This window comes from Anabrus simplex, chromosome X, assembly GCF_040414725.1.
Source record: "Anabrus simplex isolate iqAnaSimp1 chromosome X, ASM4041472v1, whole genome shotgun sequence".
Classification (NCBI taxonomy): domain Eukaryota; kingdom Metazoa; phylum Arthropoda; class Insecta; order Orthoptera; family Tettigoniidae; genus Anabrus; species Anabrus simplex.
Genome location: NC_090279.1, coordinates 18,294,947 through 18,317,449, shown reverse-complemented (window position 1 = coordinate 18,317,449; position 22,503 = coordinate 18,294,947). Strand labels below are relative to the sequence as shown.

Below are 22,503 nucleotides of genomic sequence, written 5' to 3'. Positions count from 1 at the left end.
CGGATGAGGGCTACATTTCAGTGAGAACATTTGTTTAATTATCTTTAGATTATTTTGTAACTATTCTGGTTGCGTGTGAATTTTATTTAGTAACTTTTCCATGTATAGTATTTTTGTTTTGAGTATGGCTTCCTGACCGTATGACCTTTTTCTCTCCAGAAATTGTTGTTTAGTAGTGTGCGAATTAATTACAACGTGTTATGATTTTCTGCACCAAATCTTCTGCATTCATGTCTCATGTGAATCTTAATATCACTGTGTAGTAGCTTACTACCGTGTACTTGTTACCATTGTATTTTAAAATGTGATTGTGGTTCGTGGCGTGTGGATCCTTTCACTTGTGCTATTGGCACCTATTTATTTAATCGTTAATATCTCATTGCTCCTTTGGTTTGGGTGCATGCCTGCTCTGTCCATCATAAATTGATTCTATCCTGATCATTGAAGATTACTAAATTTTGATCATTAATTTAATTATGTATTATGTAGTAGCCTTTGTCTTGTAGCAAATTTTGGAAAATTGTATATAATATTAGGTCTGTGCATTGTTGTTCACTGGTATGAAAACTGTTAAGGTGTCCTAACCTGTATTTATCTTTAACTGTTCTAGTATTCTATTGCCTATGTCTTGTTATCCGACTTTAATTTGGTGATATAACTGTCTATTCCGGTTGTGGTATTGTTAGGTGTGCATTAAACGAACCGAGTAATCTGTTAGGTTAGTTTCTTTATTTGGGGGGTTGACTAGGAACTGCATAGTACCCGGTGTTAGATCCTATTTGTTGAGTTTTGGATTTGCCTGTGGATATTGGTTATTGCGGAACTCTGTCGATCGGACTTGGTGGTGGTTGGCTGTTTGCCTTTACGACATGGACTTAACTGTCTACACTGCTTTCGGTCTCCAACTTCTGGTAGTACGATTTCCTAATTTCCGATTGGTCTCATGCCCAAATTTTAATCATTTCTGTAATCAGTTGTGAATTACCCGTTAACTGAGTGATCTATTTCTCGTCATTCCTGTCCTTTTGGTTTTCTGGTGAGTAAAATTTTACCCTATCTACCTTCTCAAAATTAGGCATCTGGGTTTTTCTTTCTAGTAATGGTGGTTAAATACGTTGTTATTTGTTGTATTTTTGGGGCGCATGTGGTATTAATTCTGCATTCTTCTACAGACCTTACTTGCCTGGTTTCTGTCTCTAAATTGGTGTATTATTCATGAAGTGTGTTAATCTATTGAGTTGTAACGTCCATGTCGTCCTACCTCGTCTACTTGTTATGGTGGTGTTATTTTTCACAAATTGCACCAATGGATCCTCTCCTTTCGAACCTAGTAGGTAATGGTTTTGGTCCTGAGTTAGTTATGTTGTAACGGTACGTGATTTTGTTCTAAGCTTGCATTGTGAGGTGGAATGATGGCTTCACGGCATGTCGTTGAGGATAGTTAGTGCTCCCTTCCCCCCTTTTTTGCTAACGCATGTCCATTGAGATTCATTAAGGTTGTATTGTTATTGTGTTGTATAATTAAATGGTTATAACACTTCGGTATGGTCGGTATTGCATTTAATTTACCCCCGTGTGCCCGTAGATTGGGAAATAAATCCTGGCATGGGTTTACCACTCTTCTTAGAAAAACCTGGTCTGCTTACATGTAACTTGTGATTCCTGTATGACCTGGTCTATTCTTGTTTTGTTTTAATTCTCTGCATACCCATTTAATCTGACATCATCATGTATTTATCCTGTACTATAAAGTTCATTTTGGATTAACCTGCCAGTCTATTGGTCCTTTTCTCGTGTCCGTTGCTATTAATTTTTGGTCATCTTGTCGTTCTGCGGGGCGCCAGTTGAGTATGGGATTAACTAGTGCTTCATAGGTGGTATTGAAGCCTCCCACTATTCGATGATCGGGTTTTTTCGTGGTGTTTTCTCCTTCTTCACCGTTCTATTGAGCGTTTTACGTCGTCCTAGTTCATGATCTACCATTTAAATTTTATTTACCTTGTTTCATATATATTTCGCACGGTACCTGTGGCTGTGTGGCTACAGTGTGTGTCTATTGATGTCACTTGTTACTATTCCGGATTTGTCCGAGATCCCTTGTGGATAACCGGTAGGGAATCGTGTCAGGTCTCTGCTCTCATTTCCAAATTGGCCACTTAATCGAGGGGTATTTCTAAACCATTTATTTAAATGAGTATTCCGTTGTTGATGTATATGTTTGAAAATTCGGTGAAGTTGTGAGGAATATAATTTAAGATTGGGTGACACTTCGGAATTTCTTTCTGCCATTTTCTGTCTTGCTCCACCATGGTGTTAATGATTGTGTTATTATGAGTTCCTATATCCTAATACTATTCTTGACTTGGTGTTGCTGATACGCGTATCCACCATATGAAAGATCTTGAAGTCTCCAACTGCAGCTAACTATATTCATCTTGCCTTGAGTAATTATTCACGGTAACCCATGGATATTGTTCTTTTCTCATATCCAGTTTCTCAGTGTTTCCCTTATTTGTGAGTATAACTATATCTGATCTTATCTCTTCTTTAGACGGGTTATGCATGGAGTGTATACGTAGCATTACAATTGATTAATTGCAAAATATAATTTCTAGATTTTGGTCGTGTATTTAATGGGTTTAAAAATGTATTTATTGGCTACTCCACTGATTTAAAAATTAATTGTAATTTTAATTAACTTGGATTACTGTGTAATGTGTTATTGCTTCGCAACATGTTCTCCCTTGGTCAACGTCTGGTTATTTTGAAATTATGTGTGGATTGCTGTTCTCTTAGTATTTCAATTCTGGAAATGATTTGACATCTCTGGGTAGGTCATCTATATGAAGAGTACTGTCGGTGTGGCTGTGTTCGATAATTTGATGTGTTTCTTGCTGTGTTATCATGCATTGCTGGATCAGGTGTTGTGATCTGTAGCGTGTTCTTACTTGATTGATGCCTGGACTTATTGAACTTACCATGTTTGTGATTTGTTGTAATCTGTCAGTATCTTCTTTCCTAAGCTTAACTTATTTCTGTGTATTGTGTATGTTTGAAGTTGTATGTCTATGCAACGGTAGCTTCTCGTTTTCATTGTTGCTGGTGGTGTCTTTATTATGTGGAATTCCGATAGGGTTGCTGACGTGCACAGAAAACTAATTTGAGGAGATGGCTATCTTTAATTTTCAAGTTAATTCTTTTCCTTATATGTTGTGCATAAAATTTCTGCCGATATATTAAATTTTAGCATGATATATTTATGGTTATATATTTCCTAGTACCTGGTCAAGGGCCGTTTAGGTAAATATTGTATTCTATTGTAATCCTGTTCTCCTTTTGCTTTTACTAGTAGTTGTATCCAATGCCATACTGTAGTCTTAAGTCAAGTTAATCCAATTTAAGATTATGTAAAGGATTTACCTGTTGGATCTTGTGATCTTATTACATGCTCACCAATTTTGTTTTCCTATATTTGTTCATTTCTTTTCTTGCCCTTCTGGGCGTTTTTCATTTGTTAAATTGGTTTATGCCACCCTGGCAATAATAATAAAATGGAAACCAAATGAAGGCGTTTCTTAACTTACGCAAGTCCGATAAACAATACTAAAATGAATGTCTAACATGTGATAATCTCAATTTGGGTTTATAATCGCGTGCATTTAAATCTAAGAAGGTTTATTATTCTACCAGTGAACATTTAGGAAGTTGTTCAGTTGTGTGTGTGTACCACAAAGTAACGAAATCTTTGAACAGTTGATACATATGAACTTGCGAGACTTATTCATTGGAATTAAAACTTAGTAAATGATCTGGAGCATGAGTGTCACCATTTATCTAGAACATTAACAGATTTACCTGCGACTTGCGTGTAGCACCCCTTTAATGCATGGGACATCTTAATGATTGAATGTAACTGGACAGCTAGTGTCATTTAAATGCACTCAATTGTTTTTTACTCAATTCATATATGTTTTGGTTCCTAATTGACTCTTTGATTCATCTTGCTGGGATATGTGATCAGTGGTCATTTTCTTATTCGGACTATTCCATCAAAAACTCAGCTTGTATCCAGACCACTACCTTATGAAAGTCATTATATGTTGTATATGTGGAGCTTCGGGAAGGGAGACTATTACCGGATTAAGAATTTATACCTCTTTGTGAATACTTTAGTGCTGGCTCCATGGCCATTGAAATTCGTGTCCTTAATGTGGTTTGCCGCTGCGTCATTCAAGCGATTCATGGTCACAGATACCATGGTTTTCAATATTTATGAACATTAACTTCCACCGGCTTTAAAGTTATTAATGTGCCCATCTGTGGTGTATGGCCAGACAGTGCCTTTTCCAGTATTCTCCTGCATTCTAGTGTCGTCGGTATGAACCATCTCGCCACTCTCCCCCTCCACCGAGCGAGTATGCGCACGTAAACATTGCGACTGTGGTCTGACATGTAGGCTTCTGGCCAGTCACCATTAAGGTTTTGCTAGTGAGCTGTGATGGAAGGACGGCGTGCTTCTCCACTTGCCGGGATGGATAGAGCGATTATCATGGACCCAGGGTGACGTTCGCTTGATACGGCTTATGCACTCTCCAACTGTGAAAGTTAATTTTAAATTTTATTACCATTTAATGTACCTCGCCTGGAATTTTTGAGTGCACTCTAAGGATTACCTTTACCATACGTAAGTAAGGATATGACGCTGAAGCGAACTCACGACTATGGCAAGATACACTGTAAGTGTTTTTTCAACTCATCTTTAATATGTTACAACTGGTGAACTGAATATTTCAAAATGTGAAGTGCGTACCACGACAGGATGTAACTTTGCATCAACTTAACTCTACGTTTTAGCCCTGCGGTGTTTGAACGTTATTCGAGTCAAAAAACTTATATATAAACTACTTTTGTTTACCAGGGACTTGCACCCGCTGTGAATTAATATTAATTCATATTCTTGGAAATTGTAAATTTAATACTCAATGTTTGGTAGCGGCTTTCTAGCCCTAATAAGTAGGGGTTAATGCAATGTTTTGGCAGGGTTATTAACCAAGCGAGTTGCTGCAAGGATGTGGAACAAACGTTCGTTTTCCATCTTAATTTTCCTACTTCTGGGTTATATTATTAAATTAATTTGTTTGGTATTTTCGTGATTTTTCGACGTCCTGTTTTTCCTTTGTCTCTTAATATGTACATGCCTATTGTTTGGTGGCCTATGATTGGCCATTTTCCTTAACTACCTAGCGTGTTTTCGTTGCCATGGGAATATTATGTTAATTGATAGTGATGCTGATTGTTGATGGATGTTGGTGGAAATGAATTGATTTCCCTGTTATGAATTTAGTATTGTGAGTTGTTTAACCTGTTTTTCTTTTAATTAATTTTGGCATTTTTGTCTCCCTGTTGGCATATTTTCCTACCCTGTGTCGTGGACGTTATTATTATTATTTTGGGGTAAACTAATTCTTGGAAAATTGATCGTAATATTCCACCCTTCCTTGTGGGAGCTCCTTGGAATATACCCCAAATAACGTTTCAGTATCAAGAAAATCACTATTTAAGTACAACAATATAACCATTCTCTAAAAGATGGGGTGTTTCACTGACATGGACATGACAGATATGAAAAAGATTTCAAAGTCTTTTACGACTTACTGGAATCAAAAATGATAACCTCCCTAAAACCAGTAGCTAATAATAATGAAACTGAAGCAATGATTTATTTAAATCAAGAGAATTGGTCAGACAGACAAAGGTCTGCCTTCCAAAAATTAAAATTACCAAGTTTCGACAGAGACATAATGTTGTGACTACACTTCAAGGGCAATTTTTGAAATAAGATCACTAGAAATTAAGGCCTAACTGGAATCAAAAGTTTCAAAATATCACCTTGTCCCTGAAAGTTTAGACAAAGAAAACCCTAGAAAAACATTGCCATGATTGAACCAAATATAACCATAGGCCCTACTGTAGAACTTAATTCTATCTCTATCATTTTACTTTGTCGTGTGTTGTTCCACCGCATTAATATAAGGTTTCTTTAGTCTTTAGAAAAATACTTTCATATTTTATATCAATACTATGCAATATAATGCATTGCTTGATTTATTTTATCGTTTTACTTTGTCGCGTGTTGTTCTACCGCATTAATATAAGGCTTCTTTAGTCTTTAGAAAAATACTTTCATATTTTATATCAATATTATGCAATATAATGTATTGCTTTAGTTATTTTATCACTTTACTTTGTCGTGTGTTGTTCTACCGCATTAACATAAGCCTCTTTAGTCTTTAGAAAAATACTTTCATATTTTATATCAATAGTATAGGAGATTAGATAAAATTGTAGAATATAGTTTAGATATAAGTTTCACCATGTTAACTGTAGCTTGTCTGTCGTAGTTGCCACTGTAATTGGGACACTAAGTCCTGTAGTGTGCAATAAATAAATAAATAAATAACCACTACCACTGACCTAAGCTGATTGCATTGGAGTATGCGAAGCATATCTTTGAATGTACAAATAAGCTTTGCCTCACTTGTAGCATTATAATGAAGTTAGACATTATTATCAGCATCTCGACATGTTCATTAAGGCTCGTCTCTACCCCATTTAATCCTTCTAATCTGAATGGGTTGCATCGACCCAGATTTAATATTCAATTGCTTGTAACTGAAAAATATGAACTGTATATGCCAAAAAACTTGTGTATTTGTTCATCTCCTTTAGTAGGTATTGACATGATTTAAAAATATTTTTCAGTTGCTGACTACTCTACCAGTTCAAAATATTACATATATGATGAATGGATCAAATGGACATATCCATTAATATCAATGCTGCCCTACCTGCTGGTCACTACACAAACAATGTTCGACTACCTCCACGACTAGGGAGTGCTGCATTGTTTCTGTGATCAAATATGGCTGGTCATCAGCGGTTAATGAGAAATCTATATGAAATATATTATACAAAATTAGTGAGAGTAAACATGAAGAGGAAGCTGATGATGTATTGGCTGATCCTGAATTTGTGTTTTCCAAAAAACTGATGACGATCACGTTTCTCTGGAGGGAGAAGAAAATGACGAGCTCCAAGTATCTGGTTATAAACTACAAGATGAGACTGACTCTGTACAAAAAGAAGTGTACATATCTCAAAATGGGACGGAATGGAGAAAACAACCATACTGACAATCAGGTGTAAGGTACGTTGCACATTCAGCAGAACCCCTATTTAACATTTTTACAGGGACCTGAATTTTTATTGTTAAATGGGGGTTAACATATATTGTGCCATCATAAGTTATTTACACAATGACAGCAATAAAAGAAGGAGATATCTACATTATACACTGTACTGTAGTTACAGTTTGTGCTTCATTTTGACAATGTTCAGTAGGTGAATGCAAATCTCTTCAGTTTAAGGTTTGTCTTATAAGGTTATGCATGATTTTTCATAAAAGGCAGGAAAGATACTGAACTCACACAAACCCATTAAAATTACTACAGAACAGCAATCAGTTTGTTTGAACATTATTGCGGATGTTTTCCAAGCAGCAGCCGACTCATTGGAATGTATTTTCTAATTCCAATAGACTGAACACCCATATTACATTTCCTTCTTAAGAACTGCAATAGCATCAGTCCAGAGGATTGTTGCAAACATTGCCAGTTTCCCATTTCAAGCGGCATCACCTAACCTAGATATCAATTGCAAGAAATCAGCTTTATTTCCCGTATCAAATCCTATTTGCAAAGAAACAGTAACAGTAAAAATGTCCACCTATTTGATACTTATATTTGCATTAAGCAAATCAATTAATCACACACAGTACATGTTTCATTCCATTTTGAAACATCTTCAGCTCTATTACATTGCTTAGGTGAACTCATTAAGTATTTATCTTTTTAAGAACATCTCAAACAGGTACCTTGTTTTTCTTAAAATCTACATAAATTTAAAATTTGAAATAAATTAAAATCAATGTGGATGGTTGAATGGGGTGGTGAAATGAGAGGGAAATGGATCTGCTTATGGTTAGCCTATTTAAAAAAAAAATCTATTCACTTGAACAGATGTTGTAAAAAAGGTTTCCAGCACTTTTATCACCAAAATATTCTGCTTGTCTTCTAATAAAAAGTTTTTTTGAAAATATAACTTTCCTTTGTCACCGCCCTGAATATTACAAGGTATTCTCTTCGTTTGCTCCTTCAAAGGTGATTGCTATTTGTTTTAAATTTACAAAAATATCTATTGAATTTGGTTAGTTCAGGATCCCTGAAGCTGATTGCTGTTTTACTATTAATAAAAGAGCTTCCCCATAGTCTTGTTGCTAAAATCTACTATGTCCTTGGAGGAGCACAGCTAATGCAGCCTTCGACCCCATTCAACCATCCACATTCATTTTAATTTATTGCAAATTTTAAATTTACGTAGATTTTAAGAAAAACAAGGTACCTGTTTGAGATATTCTTCAAAAGATAAATACTTAGTGTTTTCACCTAAGCAATGTAATACAGCTGGAGATGTTCCAAAATGGAATGAAACATGTACTGTGTATGATTAATTGATTTGCTTAATGCAAATATACATATCAAATAGGTGGAAATTTTTACTGTTATTGTTTCTTTGTAACATAGGTTTACCGTGCACATTTTATAAAAATAAATTTCAAGCTCCCTGTAGAATAATAACAATTTTACTATAAACATACATGGGAACAGCCATTCTGAAATTTAAGAAGATGCGCAAGTACATAACCTAACCACTGAAATTAGTTATGCACACCATTGTATCTTGAGAAGTATCACATTCTTATTTAATTTCAGAACATAGTAAATTAAGGAATCTTTTACTTCAGCTTTTATTTCTAAGAGTTAACAGCTACTGTCATTGCACTTATTGCAAAAATATGTTATCCCGATGTTTAATACACCAGTCTGTGTTGTGAGAAGACCTCAGACTCACTCAAGATCAATTCACTCATGCGTAGCAATGAATCAACACAGAAGACGATTGATCACATTCAATATAAACCCTGGAGTAGAGTGTATGAATACTGGTAATGGATGAAAACTAACATGCCTGAATTTGCCTGTGATAATGGATGAAACGGTAAAAGGATTCTCATTGTATTGTAACTAAAGGATATTGCACAGATTAATACAGGAATTTTCATAGATTATAATAACATTGTCATTAAAACGGGGGTTCTGTTCTACTACATCGGCCGCGAACAGATGTCAATCAGAGTCAGACATCTCATTTTAGCTCTAAGTGCCCATGCTCCAAATTGGTCTTCTGCCTTGAATCATCCTTAGCAAGCTTACGACGTCTTTTGCAGTGGTTCTTAATGTCCCATAACCAAAATATAGGAACATTTTAACATTTCCTTAACGCTAAATGCGAGTTTTGCCCTACAGTATTTTGAATTTTGATTTATGTAAAATTGAATATGGTGCTAAATCGAGGTCACACAAAACTGGGGTTGCACTGTATTGTGAACAATGCTATTGCTTCATTTACATCATGGACATATATCTATAGGCCTATATGCTCTTCAATATTTTAGTTGTTTATATTAATAATACTTCAGAGAAACGTAAATTTCAACTATACGTATTCCAAATTGAGGAACATAATGAGAATTGCACCTGGACCCACGAGATATGCTCTTCAGAGGACAGGTGATCCCAGATGTTGGCAATGAAGTTATTCATCATTTATAAAATGCTGGAAACCACTATATGGGAAACAAATTTTGAAATGAAGAGGATTTTTGCAGATAAAAGGAAAGCTACAAGCCCATTTCTTTGAAAGAGTTGAAAAACATTTCTAGATATGTACGGTTTACACAATTTGGAAACAATAGCAGTTTCTGTCTTTTGTTAACTGCTAATAATCACAATCAAAAATAACATGCAGTTATCTATATTTGCAGGCTTGATTTTGCTGGAGTCTACAAATCAGTGGGCAAATCACTTCGAGAAGTATGGAATGAAGCAGACGGTCACCCTATCCTTCGAGCTACAATATCTCTTCAATGGTCCCAAATGATAACCCAGTTTTGAGCTTCGATAATAAGGAAGAGAGACCAGCCCAGAGATGTAATGGCAAGTTAACAGCAAGAAGAGATGTTCATGACATGTTCGTTTCACAACTACCTAAAGTGTTTGTGCCATTTGAAAATAATACTGTGGATGAACATCTGGCTTCCTTTAGGGAAAATGCCTCTTTAAGCAGTATTTATCTACCAAACCAAGAGGAAAATATGGAACAAAATTATGCCTCCTCTCGGATTTGGACACGGTTTATGTGTGCGCCTCTGCAGTTGACAATGCTACATCAGTAAACAGAGAGAGAGAAGTGAACAATGGAAGGAATGTGGTATTGAGACTTGTCAAAGATATTGAGGGAACAGGGAAAAGCGTCACTACAGACAATTTCATCACCGACTTTACCCTAGCTAGTGAGCTTCTGAAAAAGAACCACAATTTCAACAATGCCAATTTCCTACTGGAACATTCCTAGAGACTTAACACTTGCTGATCCCATTTTGCATACTCCTCAAATGGACCTATTCATAAGAACTCAAATTTTCATACACCATTTAATAATGTATCAGCAAACTCATAAAAACTAACCAGTTCTCCAAAACACAAAATTGAGATGAATCTCTGATGGACAGGTTAGTACAATTACTTACGAACATCAAAGAGACATATGCACATGCTGGCCAAGAAAGGTTATACTATGGATTGTACACAGGGGTAAGATATAAATAATGCACAAGCAGTCAGGAAAATACAAGGACACTAGTGCATGAACAAGAACTGGCTACTTCAGATATATTGCCATGTGCCGTCCAAAGAGAAACCCGCTGACTTAGTGTCTCTATAGAAAAAATATAAGAACAGGTGACTGAATAAAAGATCAGCATTTTCAATTACAAAATCTGGGCATACAGTAAGAATTGAAATGACTAGAAAATATGAGCAAAGCAAGTTCAAGATAAGACTATTATGCAGTTCAGGAATGTAAACAAATTTTTAATTCCAGGATTTTTGAGAGAATTGACACACAGAAAGTTCATTTTCACATAAATTCCAAAAGCATTCCAAATAAAGGAATTACACATGCAGCTGCACCTTTATGGATATGGGACTAATGACCTGTTATGTTCACAATAAATAAATAAATAAATAAATAATCAATTATTACCACTCAAGAGTCTTGATGATGATGATGATGATGATGATGATGACGATGCTTGTTGTTTAAAGGGGTCTAACATCTACGGTCATCGGCTCACTCGAGAATCAAGCGCAGTTTACAATACCTTATGGTCAAGAATAAGTCCCATACCAGTGTGAAAATTTACACCAGCATAAGACTAAGATTTTGCCCTCTGTCCAACAGCCAAAGAGTGCATCAAGGTAACAGGTAAAGACAACATGAAGAGGGGAGGTAGAGGAAAAGCAATGACACATGGCACTAGAAACGCCAAAAACATCCATGAAGAGTGTACAATCTAAAACCGATTATGCCATCCATGTTTGATGCAGGTAATCGGCTGACTGCAGTCCCGTAACTGCAACAGTGTGCGCATGTCAAATGCCAGGAAGAAAGCAGTGGTAAATGACTGCTGCGTGATACATAACGCAAGATCTTAAAGAATATGAAGGAAACGTGAAAATTAGGTATGTAAACAGTCAATCTCATAAAAAAGTGTATCAATCATATGTATTGAAATGATGGGTCAACCATTGATATCTGTTCAGCAATTTTCTATTTTCAGTACCTAACAATGGCTTATCAAATTATGTACATTACCTCAATTGAGTTTTCCTGCATTGGCCCTGGCTCTGTTAACTCTGATTTGGCTTCTTTTTTCAGTGGTATCATTTCTGATACATTTTCAATATTTTCCTGTGGAAAATAAGATACATAAGTTATGCATGTAACACACATTTACAAATACTGTCACCAACAAATGAGCATGATAATTTACTACTTCCAAGTATTACAGTTACTTTCAAAATTTTACTACTGTTTAAGAGAGATTCCTACCAGCAGAGGATTTCAAAACCAAAGGCTGCACTGAGAATGGTGTTATCATCCTTGTTCAAACCTAATGCCAGAGAAAGCATGAGACTGAAAACCAAATATAAAGTGAGAAGCATTTTCTAGCCATATCAGAAGATATCCTACCACAGATGGAATTGGGACCATCTTGCACAAAATTTTGGAAGGAATCTGCCAAAGACATAAACACTAAATTATATTAATTGATTTTATGTATCCAATTACGTCTATCAAATCATTGAGGTTGTTTGAATCACATCCAAGTATTAAAACTGTCCTAAATCTCTTGCCATACTGAGAGAAATATTAATACTATACTCTTAACATACATTTTGTTTAGACAGATCAAACCCTGTTTCCTAAAGATATAACCTACTTTTTATGTGTTATTGTTAATGTAGTTGAGAACCAAGTGTGGTGGTTTTCCAGGGACTTTGCTTTTGTTTGTTTAATATTTTATCTACTGTGCCTGGAGGGTGGTTGTCTTCTTTCATGATTTGTTTAAATATTTGTGCCTCTTCATTGAAATCCATTGTGCTCATTGGTATGGAAACAGCTCTGTGTATCATTGTATTCAATCCAGCTATTTTTAGTGTGTATGCATGGTTAGACTCGTCAATAGCATGCAACACCTGAGTGGGCTTTCTGTACACTTTGTAAGACAGGTTGCCATTATTCCTGCTGATTGTGGTGTTATTTTCTTATTAGATTCTTGCTCCATTGTGAAGCTGGTGGAAGTTTGTAAATAATTTAGTGTGTTTAATAACTGGTGTGCATTAGTGAAGTCATGATCATATGCACATGATGTCACCTACATACCTGCTCCAGTATAATATTCCTTTTGAATGCTGATACGTTCAGAAGATATTTTCAAAGTTATTCAAAATAATGTTTGCTATTATACCTTATAATGGTGAGCCCATGGCTAACCCTTCTTTGTGACAATACATCTTGTCAGTGAATGCAAAGCTATTTTGGTGTAGCATTGTTCTAATAAGGCTAATTATTTCTTTGGTTTCCTGCAGTGAAGTATTTTCTTTATGAAGATTTTCGATAATTTTAATGGATTCATCTATTGTTACGTTGGTGTACATGTTAGTGATGTCAAAGGGTATCTTTAACCCTTTACCACCCACATTTTTTCTCCGCTTATCCCCAGGTTTCAACCTATTAATTAGGAAACATTCAAACAGAGCACACCGTTTCAGAAAAGGTTAAATATTATAAAAAATATTGATCACATTGTATTTACATTTTCAATAATATTAGAAAATATGCCATCATTTACAACATTTAACATACCATCATATCCATTTCTCTATTCATTGAGTCATAAGTTTGTCGGTTCAAACCCCCACCCGTGCTGGAGATACTCAACACTGAGGTAGGTTGTATTTGTCACATTCTCATGTTGTCTAAATCCCCCTAAGCCAATAAAGATGAGATTCTGGAGTGTAATGGTGACCTTGTATATCAACTTTCATTTCCTCTAGCAAGTGTCTTCCCATTCTGTTTCTATTTTAATGAAATGCGCCTGTTTGATTGCTGCATTAATATATATGCAATCGGTAATGTCAATGAATAGATTGTCTCCGCCTAACATATGTAAAAGTATAACCTATTTCTCATAATACTCTTTTGAAATTATTGATAGGTTCAACATCATCCGTATAATCATTGAATAATGAAACAAAATATTTGTGTTATCTGAATTGCAGCCGCATCATCATCATCAGGTCCGATTTCTAGATATCCGTTTTCACTTATACCACAGTTATCAGTAAAATTATCTTTGTTGATATGTTATTTACTCACTAAAAATTTACCTCCACCCCTGCTCAACAATTCTGTGTCATTTCTTATGCCGTTATTCAGCTCAGTCTCAATATCCGCAGTATTCAATCCCGTCATGTTTACGAACGAAACAGCTGACCAGCACTCGCGGAAGTTCAAGACCGTTGTCTAGACAACTTCAAGACAAATTCTCACTCTTCTTTTATTTCCTAAGGCTAGTATATTGTACTGCATGTTCATCAATGCCTAATAAACAATTCACCACCAAAAATACAAAACTATTGCATAGATTGCACACGTATGCAGATAATGCAGCTGGGTGTTTTCGGGCAATAAGAACCGTAAGGCAAAGTGAACAGTCGGGCGCTTTCGGGCGGGAAGGGGTTGATTAGTTCTAGGCTGGTTTTAATTTATCTGTCTTCTTTATGTGAGACTTTCTCTTTTAGGATTTTTTTAGTTGTTAGCATAAATTGTAATTTGGCACATCATAATTTACTACTGGTCTAATGGGACATGAGCTTTTGTGTATTTTGGGGATGGTTCTTACTGTGGGGAGTTTGGGATTTTTTGATGGTGAGGCTTTCTTTTCCTTGTTCTGTGAAAATGAAGTCTGTTTGCTGGATAGCTTGTTTTATTTTGTTTTGAAATTTATTTGTAGGGTCCCATTGTAGTTCTTGAATTCCGTGGTTGTTGATGACAGCTATTGTTTCTTTCTATATACCCAAGAATAGAACATAACAAGAAGTGTCAAGAGTATAGATCTTGAATAGCAGTGCACTCGCATCTCAGATATGTTCAGACACTGTTCTCTTCTGTAGTGTCTGTAATTTAGAACTCAACCAGCAAACATTTATTCAGAGAACAGTGTGCATAAGCTGCAGAATTTCACCTTTAAGCAACTCCTGGACAATATCACATCTATAAATTAGCAGTTCACAGTGTTGGGAGTAGATTTTTGCTGTCGAGTCACAATTATTCATTGAATATCCCTCTTCCAACTCTCAAGGTTTTCAAAGACTCTGAGGTGCAAGAATGATGTGCAGGAATTCAGTTTTATGCCAGTATAACTACAGACTTGTGCTGGGATATTCAGCTTCATCAAATACCTCTAGAATGGACCCAAATTACACTCGCCAACATGAAAGTAGAATGTTATCACGTCACCATATAAGCTATCAGATGAAGAGAGACTGAACTGTAAGCCACACATTCAGAAGATTACAATTTACTGTGTTTACAGTAGCAACAGACAGAGCAAGGAAAGATGATGACAATAAGTCGCTTCTCCTCCAAATTTATTTCACAGCTTCTCTGCCAAGGCAGAGTTTTACTATGAGATCACCCAACATTAGTAACATTGTAAAGAAGTTTAAATGATGCAAATCTTACATGGAACTTCTTTTGGAGGAAAAATATGTTCACTATGAGATTCAAAGACCTACTGGCCGTAACCGAATTAAATCCAGCACCCACAATTGTCCTTCAGTTCAGCAGCTACTAGCACTAAAATTGGATAATGTATGATAGGAGATGATGTCAATCCCACAACGATACCATTACCAAACCATGGAAAATAAAAACATAACAATACAGCCTGCAGAAATCCATTTCAATAAACGCCAGAGGTAATCAATAAACAATAAACAGTCATTTGATGGGTACTTAGCTCATTAATTGTCCTGATGCCTCGATCTTGAAACGCTGCCTGTCACAACTTCATTGGTAGCTGGACCTAACCAACGTTCCTTCACTATCAAGTCCACAACTTTAATTCAGCTTTTCGCCACTATCAAAGATAGCATGCACTGCCATCTCCCTAGTAAATGCTAGAGGCAAAATGTCCACTTGGCGACCATAATCTGGGGGCATTTGCCACCAGAACCCTTTCCCTTGCCCCATGAACAAAGTTTCTGTCACTAGTTGGACCTATAGATGTATATAAATACTGTTGTTTCTACTTCCTAAGAGTTGGCTGCCTTGCGTAGCACATTATCACATACTCCCAGACAAAGAAACAAAAGAGAGACATACTTTTCCTAGATGCCCATGTAGCAAATGGCGACTGCTGGGGTTAATATTGGGGAAGCACATAGTAAATTATGCCCCTGCCAAACTTATTCAGCTACTTAGGGTTAAATTCTGATCTCTATAAAGTTATTTGCCATGAGACTCACAAGTGATGCATTTGTTGTTCTTTCAAGCCAGGCTGGTTCCTCTTTGATTTTTACTTGCAGGTCCATTTCACACTGCAACTGAAATAGTTAGAAGGTAGGCCTACTGGGGTTCTTGATTACTTCCAATGATTTTACACTGAAAAAAAGCCCAGAGAAATATATTACCTTATTGCAGTCATTGCTACTTAGGTTATCTGTCAACAGACTAAGCATTATGCTTGAAATTTTACATGACCGTCAATATTATGAACATACCAAAAAGACTCAAAATTTTACATGACTGTTAATATTGTGATCATACCTATTGGACCTCAAGTTTTCTATGACTGATACTATGCAGAACAATCTCCATAACAACACTGATAACCATAACAAGAATTCTACATATGATATCCTAAACGGAAACTTCTCAAAATTTCGAACCCTATTACCATATGTCGCAGCCTACATTGTAAAGAACAACTCAACATTCACAGCGTCACTATTAAATTGCAAACATAGGTAAATAACACAGCAACACAATAATTAAAATTATGCACTACATATTGTAATTTCTTTCTGAAAGTAATATCCGCAATTCTTCACCTGCGTAGCCCTTCAGAAAAATTCTTCACAACAAAAAATTTTGATAGGTAAGGTAAGTTACGTTATAATGCTACAACACACGAGGAACAGATTTGCCGGCACTTGTGACACAAAGGCCAGGAATTTCCAAAAAGAATGCCAGTTGTATGTGCATACAGTTTTAATGCTTAAGTAGAAATAAAATTTAAGAAAATTAAAAATATTAAATGTTAAAAATATGTAGAATGCTGAAACTGAGAAAGATTAGTATTAACTTCTTACTCTTCCCAATTGAGATCTATAATTTTCGCAAAAGTAAATTATGGAACTTGAACCTTACCGACAATAGAGATTGTGGACACAGTGTAAATGATAGAAATCACAATTTCTCAATGAAGAAAATCTGTAGCACAATAAATTAACGGAATAGGCTGTACAAATGGGTATAACGCGTCTTATGTAACACATACCTCACACCTAGAGACAAAACCTGTATTTTAATTCAGTGTAATCACTTAAAACAAACACTTAAAGAACGGATTTGATTTGTATCAGTCAGTAGCACGGGCTGAATTTAGGAAAGGATGAATTACCAGTGAGAACACCAGAGTACACGACACTTCTTGAAAACAGCACTGGGTGCAATGTCCCGTTATATTTGTAACTATCAACTATCAATACAGTCCTGCTCTAGTGGGCTTTACACCTGGTCAAAGAGAATGAGTAAGAGATGACTCTCAACGTTATTTTTCACTTCTGAGCGCAACGGCTGCGCAAAGATCGCCAGGAATTGCACACCTGCGCCTCTAGTGTAAACAGGGCTGAACTAAAATTACCGGGCGGGTGATTTAAATCGTTTAGCGCGCGGAGGGTCCCCAGGTTCTCGTCCCCCCCTCCACTTTTAAATATTATATTAAATATATTTTTTCTTTTTTTCTTTTTCTTCTATTTTTCATTCATTTCCTTTTCTTTCTTTCCTTCTTTCTGTTACCTTTTCCTGAAATACTGCATTCTGAACAACAATACACCTGGAGGTTGGGCTGTGCTTTATTATTATTATTAATAAATTTTTTGTTGGAGAAAAGAAGCTTACCACCTTGTGCTGCTTATTATAATTATTTCAATTATGGAGCTATATTTTATTTTTATTAATTCACAAAGTCTTGAAGGATCGGAGTGACTGGCCTTGCCTGTGCTGCTTTTGTTTGTTTCTGCTGAGGAAGAAGGAAGCTAACTCACAAAGGGAGGAAGGAAGTGACCTGAACGTGAGTGGGATTGGCAATCCTTATCTCAGGTTACGACCTATGACAGAAATAGACACTAACATCCCCTCGTACATCAGTCCTCTGTAACACTACTTAAGCCAACTGTAACAGTCAATTGTATCAAGATATGCCACTTATGCAGGAAATAAAATATAAATACAATGTAAGAAAGAAAACCATATACAGGAACCAAAATGATGAAAGGAAACTCATATGCTAAGGAGGGAGTTTGTAGGATACAAAGGTAAATTGTAATGAAACATGATCTTTTGATTTATGGAGCTATATTCTACCTACTATCCACAGTGTTACAGGTATAAAATTGTGTAGAAATTATATTCAGCAGTGTTAATCATCAATTAATATTCATCAGCCAGAAAACTATTCAATACAACACAAATACAAGATCATTCATTTATGAAAGAAAGACTGGAACTGACAAGGTACAACATAATACTTTTCTCTCTTATTGCAGTTTAAGGTTGCACTGACATTGCAAAAGTTTTCAGCAACACCATTTGTATTTTCCCAAGGAACTTACTATATGATACATCTTTCAGTCTGTCAAAAGAGGCACCTTGGGCCACACACTGGATAATATTGAGATTTGTACTTCTTTTGCATCTACCAGAGGACGGCAAATCTCTGGCAGAGTGGTGTTTGAAGAAACCAAGACATGATAGCACATACTCTGTTCCTACATACTGCACCAAAACACAACATATCATTCAATCAGTCATCTGCATTTAGATGATAAACAATGTCAAGCTACAAAATTGTATGCATCCCTTGTATTCATTGATCTACACTATTTACAATAAAAATGTTCTATTTTATGTGACAGTAGGATATAAGAAAAATTTTCTGCTACATGGAAAAGGATGGAATCGTGAATATATTTGAGGGTTTAAAAGACAAGAGAGAGCTTACAGATTCTGTGATTGCTCGCTCTTACAACATGCAGGAGGTACAAATAATGCTTCCTTTCAGTCCATCCGCAGGATAGGAGTTCTAATAAATTTACAGAAATATGTAGCATCAGGATCTACATACAATAATATGGCAGCTGATCCAGCACAAAACATTCCCATGCCAAGTCACAACATAGCTCCACCTATTAAGAGCTATGTCCAAGGAATTGCTTGCTAATTTAGTACAGTATTTTGAACAATATGCTGCTACTTCCACAACATTACGGTGTGCAAGGGACTTTGCTGTGACCTAGACGAAATGGAAGTTGAAGACAGTGGAAACTCACTTCAGACAGTGCCATTTGTACCTACTGTATATCGAAGGCAGAAATCTATGTTGGTGGTTGCAGAGTAGGCTGATCTGTGGTCTGACAGCATGCACTCCAACTGGCCAACCAAGCAGAGGAGGGGTGGCTATGGTTCCACCGTGTTTCTACACCTCTGCATTTGGGACACAGAAACAGGCTGTTCCCCTACCACCGGCTGTCCTGAGATTGGTTTTTCCTTTCGCCTGCAGCAAAGCAAATGATGGGACAGTTCCTAGTATATGTCATGGCCACCAAATATCTTGCCCTCACCACAAATCTCCTTGCTTAAGATGATGATGCCTGTTGAATAAAAGGGCCTAAAATCTAGTTCATTGTTTTAAGAGAAAGTACAACTAGGCAACCATCCCCTATATATATTAGTAATCGGAGAGAAGAAATGGAAGGGGGCTGACACTAGGAAAAATGATGGTATCAGCTAAGAAGGACCATGCCCTTTGAGGAAACTAAGACTCCCTAGGCCTCCATACATAATACAATCGGGGGCAGAAAAGAACAGGTCGTGATCGAGGTAGATCAGATAGGATAGATGAAAGTGGGGAGCCTGGCACAAGTAAGCGGAAGCAGGGCCAAAATTCAATTAAAGGCTCCGTGGTCGCCTACCCAAGCTCCCAAGTACAGAGCCCACATGGGACCCCTTTTAGTCGTCTCTTACAGCAGGCAGAGGATGCTGTGGCTGTTATTCTACTGCCCCTACCCACAGGGGGACAACTATGATGAGGCTAGTTGCTTTACGTTGCACCGACACAGATAGGTCTTATGACGATGATGGGACAGGAAAGGCCTAGGAATGGGAAGGAAGAAGCCGTGGCCTTAATTAAGGTACAGCCCCAGCATTTGCCTGGCGTGAAAATGGGAAACCACAGAAAACCATTTTCCGGGCTGCCGATAGTGGGGTTCAAACCTATCTTCCGAATACTGGATACTGGCCGCATTTATGTTTCAAATTATCCGAAATTCAATTGCCTTGGTGTGGTATGTTTTCATGTTCTGACCTCAGGAGATCAGTAAAACAAGAACAGTAAGGATGCTTACCTCAAACATCTTGTACTTTTTCTTCAAACACGCAAACGAAGATAACAGATATACGCATACAAATCAAAGTAAAGCAAAATGACACAAACGTCAAAAACGTGGTCGTCCTACGTGGTCCAAGTTGTCAAACTCAAATCGACCAATAGCAATCGGGAGATGTTTCTACCAATAGGAGCTGCCGTATTCGTCACGTGGGCTTAGGGTGAGTGACGTGATGTACAACAGCGCGCCCACGCGAGTGGAGGGCTAAAGTATTCAGTCTGAGCCGGGCCCTCGGAAGGGTAGGACCTATGCCGCTGTCAAACCCTTTCACGTGGTAGTGGTGGGGGTGAGGTTCGGCAGTACGGTTCACTGCCGTCTCAATCCTACATATATAGATTGAGACGGCGGTGGTTCGGTTATTGATGTTGGGGAGGAAGGGACGTTATCGTTGAAGGAGGGATTGGATATGGGTGGGGTATAGTAGCCATTACTGAATGAAAACAGCCCATTTGCGAGCTTTAATCTGAAAATGCAACAACCCGACAACATTATAGAGATCACTTTGAATGCTCACAATCTTGTAACTTATTTATTACTCTGTACAGAATAACATCATCTGCGAAAAGCCTTTTCTCTGATTCCACTTCTTTACACATATCATTGATATATATAAGAAAACATAAAGGTCCAATAATACTGCCATGAGGAATTCCCCTCTTAATTTTTACAGGGCCAAATAAAGCTTCACTTACTATAATTCTCTGAGTTCTATTTTCTAAAAACAGAGCCACCCATTCAGTCACTCTTTTATCTAGTCCAATTGCAATCATTTTTGCCAGTAGTCTCCCATGATCTACCCTATTAAATGCCTTAGAGAGGTCAGTCGCGATACAGTCCAATTGACCTCCTGAATCCAGGATATCTGCTATATCTTGCTGGAATCCTACAAGTTGTGCTTCAGTGGAATAAACTTTGTAACAGTATGGCTTCTCTTCTGTGTGTGTCCGCATATGAACAGTTAGGTCGGACTGCCTTTCTTTGTGAATGATTTGCCACAGATATTGCAACTGTAATGCTTCACGCCTGTATGGGTCCGCATATGATCGGTTAGTTTGCCTCGCTGTATGACTCGCCTGTATGTCTCCGCATATGTCCGATAAGATTGCCTCTCTTTACGAATGATTTGCCACAGACATTGCAACTGTTAGACTTCCTGCCTGTATGGGTCAGCATATGATCGGGCAGACTGCCTTTCTTAGTGAATGATTTGCCACAGACATTGCAGCTGTAAGGTTTCTCACCTGTATGGGTCCGCGTATGTTTGGTTAGGTTACCTCTCTTTATGAATGATTTGCCACAGACATTGCAGCTGTATGGCTTCTCGCCTGTATGGGTCCGCATATGATTGGTTAGAATGCCTTTCTGTATGAATGATTTGCCACAGACATTGCAGCTGTATGGCTTATCGCCTGTATGAGTCCGCATATGATCGGTCAGAATGCGTTTCGTTGCGAATGAATTGTCACAGACATTGCACCTGAATGGCTTCACGCCCATATGGATACGGATATGATCGGTCAGACCGCATTTCGTTGCGAATGATTTGTCACAGACATTGCAGCTGTATGGCTTCTCGCGTGTATGGGTCCGCGTATGTTCGGTTAGTTTACCTCTCTGTATGAATGATTTGCCACAGTAATTGCAACTGTATGGCTTCTCTTTTGTATGGGTCCGCATATGATCGGTCAGACTGCCTTTCGTTCCGAATGATTTGCCACAGACTTTGCAGCTGTATGGTTTCTCGCCTGTATGGGTCCGCATATGTACGGTCTGATTGACTTTCTTTGTGAATGATTTGCCACAGACATTGCAGTTGTATGTGTTCTCGCCTGCATGGGTACGCATATGACCGGTTAGACTGCCTTTGTGTATGAATGACTCGCTACAGACATTGGAACTCTTTGGCTTCTCTCCTGTTTGAGTCAGATTGTGATAAGATAAACTACTTTTCTTGACAAATGATTTGCAACATACAGTGCAAAAGTGACGCTTGTTGCCTGTGTGAATATCCATGTGACCTGCTAGTTTTTCCCAGCTGAAGGATTTTCCACAGACGTTGCAGCAGTATCGGGCGTGAGACGGCATAACGTCCGGCCTTTTCCTGAAATTTTTATGAGATACTGAGCATTCGTTTGTAATCGCACCTGTATGCAATCGCGTGTCACCAGTCAGCATTTTCCTCTTTGTAAAGCAATTATCAGAAAATCCGCACACTTGGAGCGGGTGGATCCTGAGATGTTTCGAC

General features: G+C 37.3%; 1 protein-coding gene across 1 annotated transcript in view; it reads right to left on the bottom strand.

Moving 5' to 3' along the window:
• LOC137503234 (zinc finger protein 248-like) overlaps positions 1-22,103 on the bottom strand; it is a 40,513-nt gene extending 18,410 nt beyond the window's left edge. Inside the window, exons 1-2 of the mRNA XM_068230774.1 lie at positions 21,953-22,103; positions 21,533-21,709 (exon numbers count right to left, since the gene is read on the bottom strand). Coding sequence (XP_068086875.1) covers positions 21,533-21,709; positions 21,953-22,103 — 328 coding nt within the window. The remainder of the gene's footprint in view (positions 1-21,532; positions 21,710-21,952) is intronic.
• Positions 22,104-22,503: the final 400 nt, after the last annotated feature.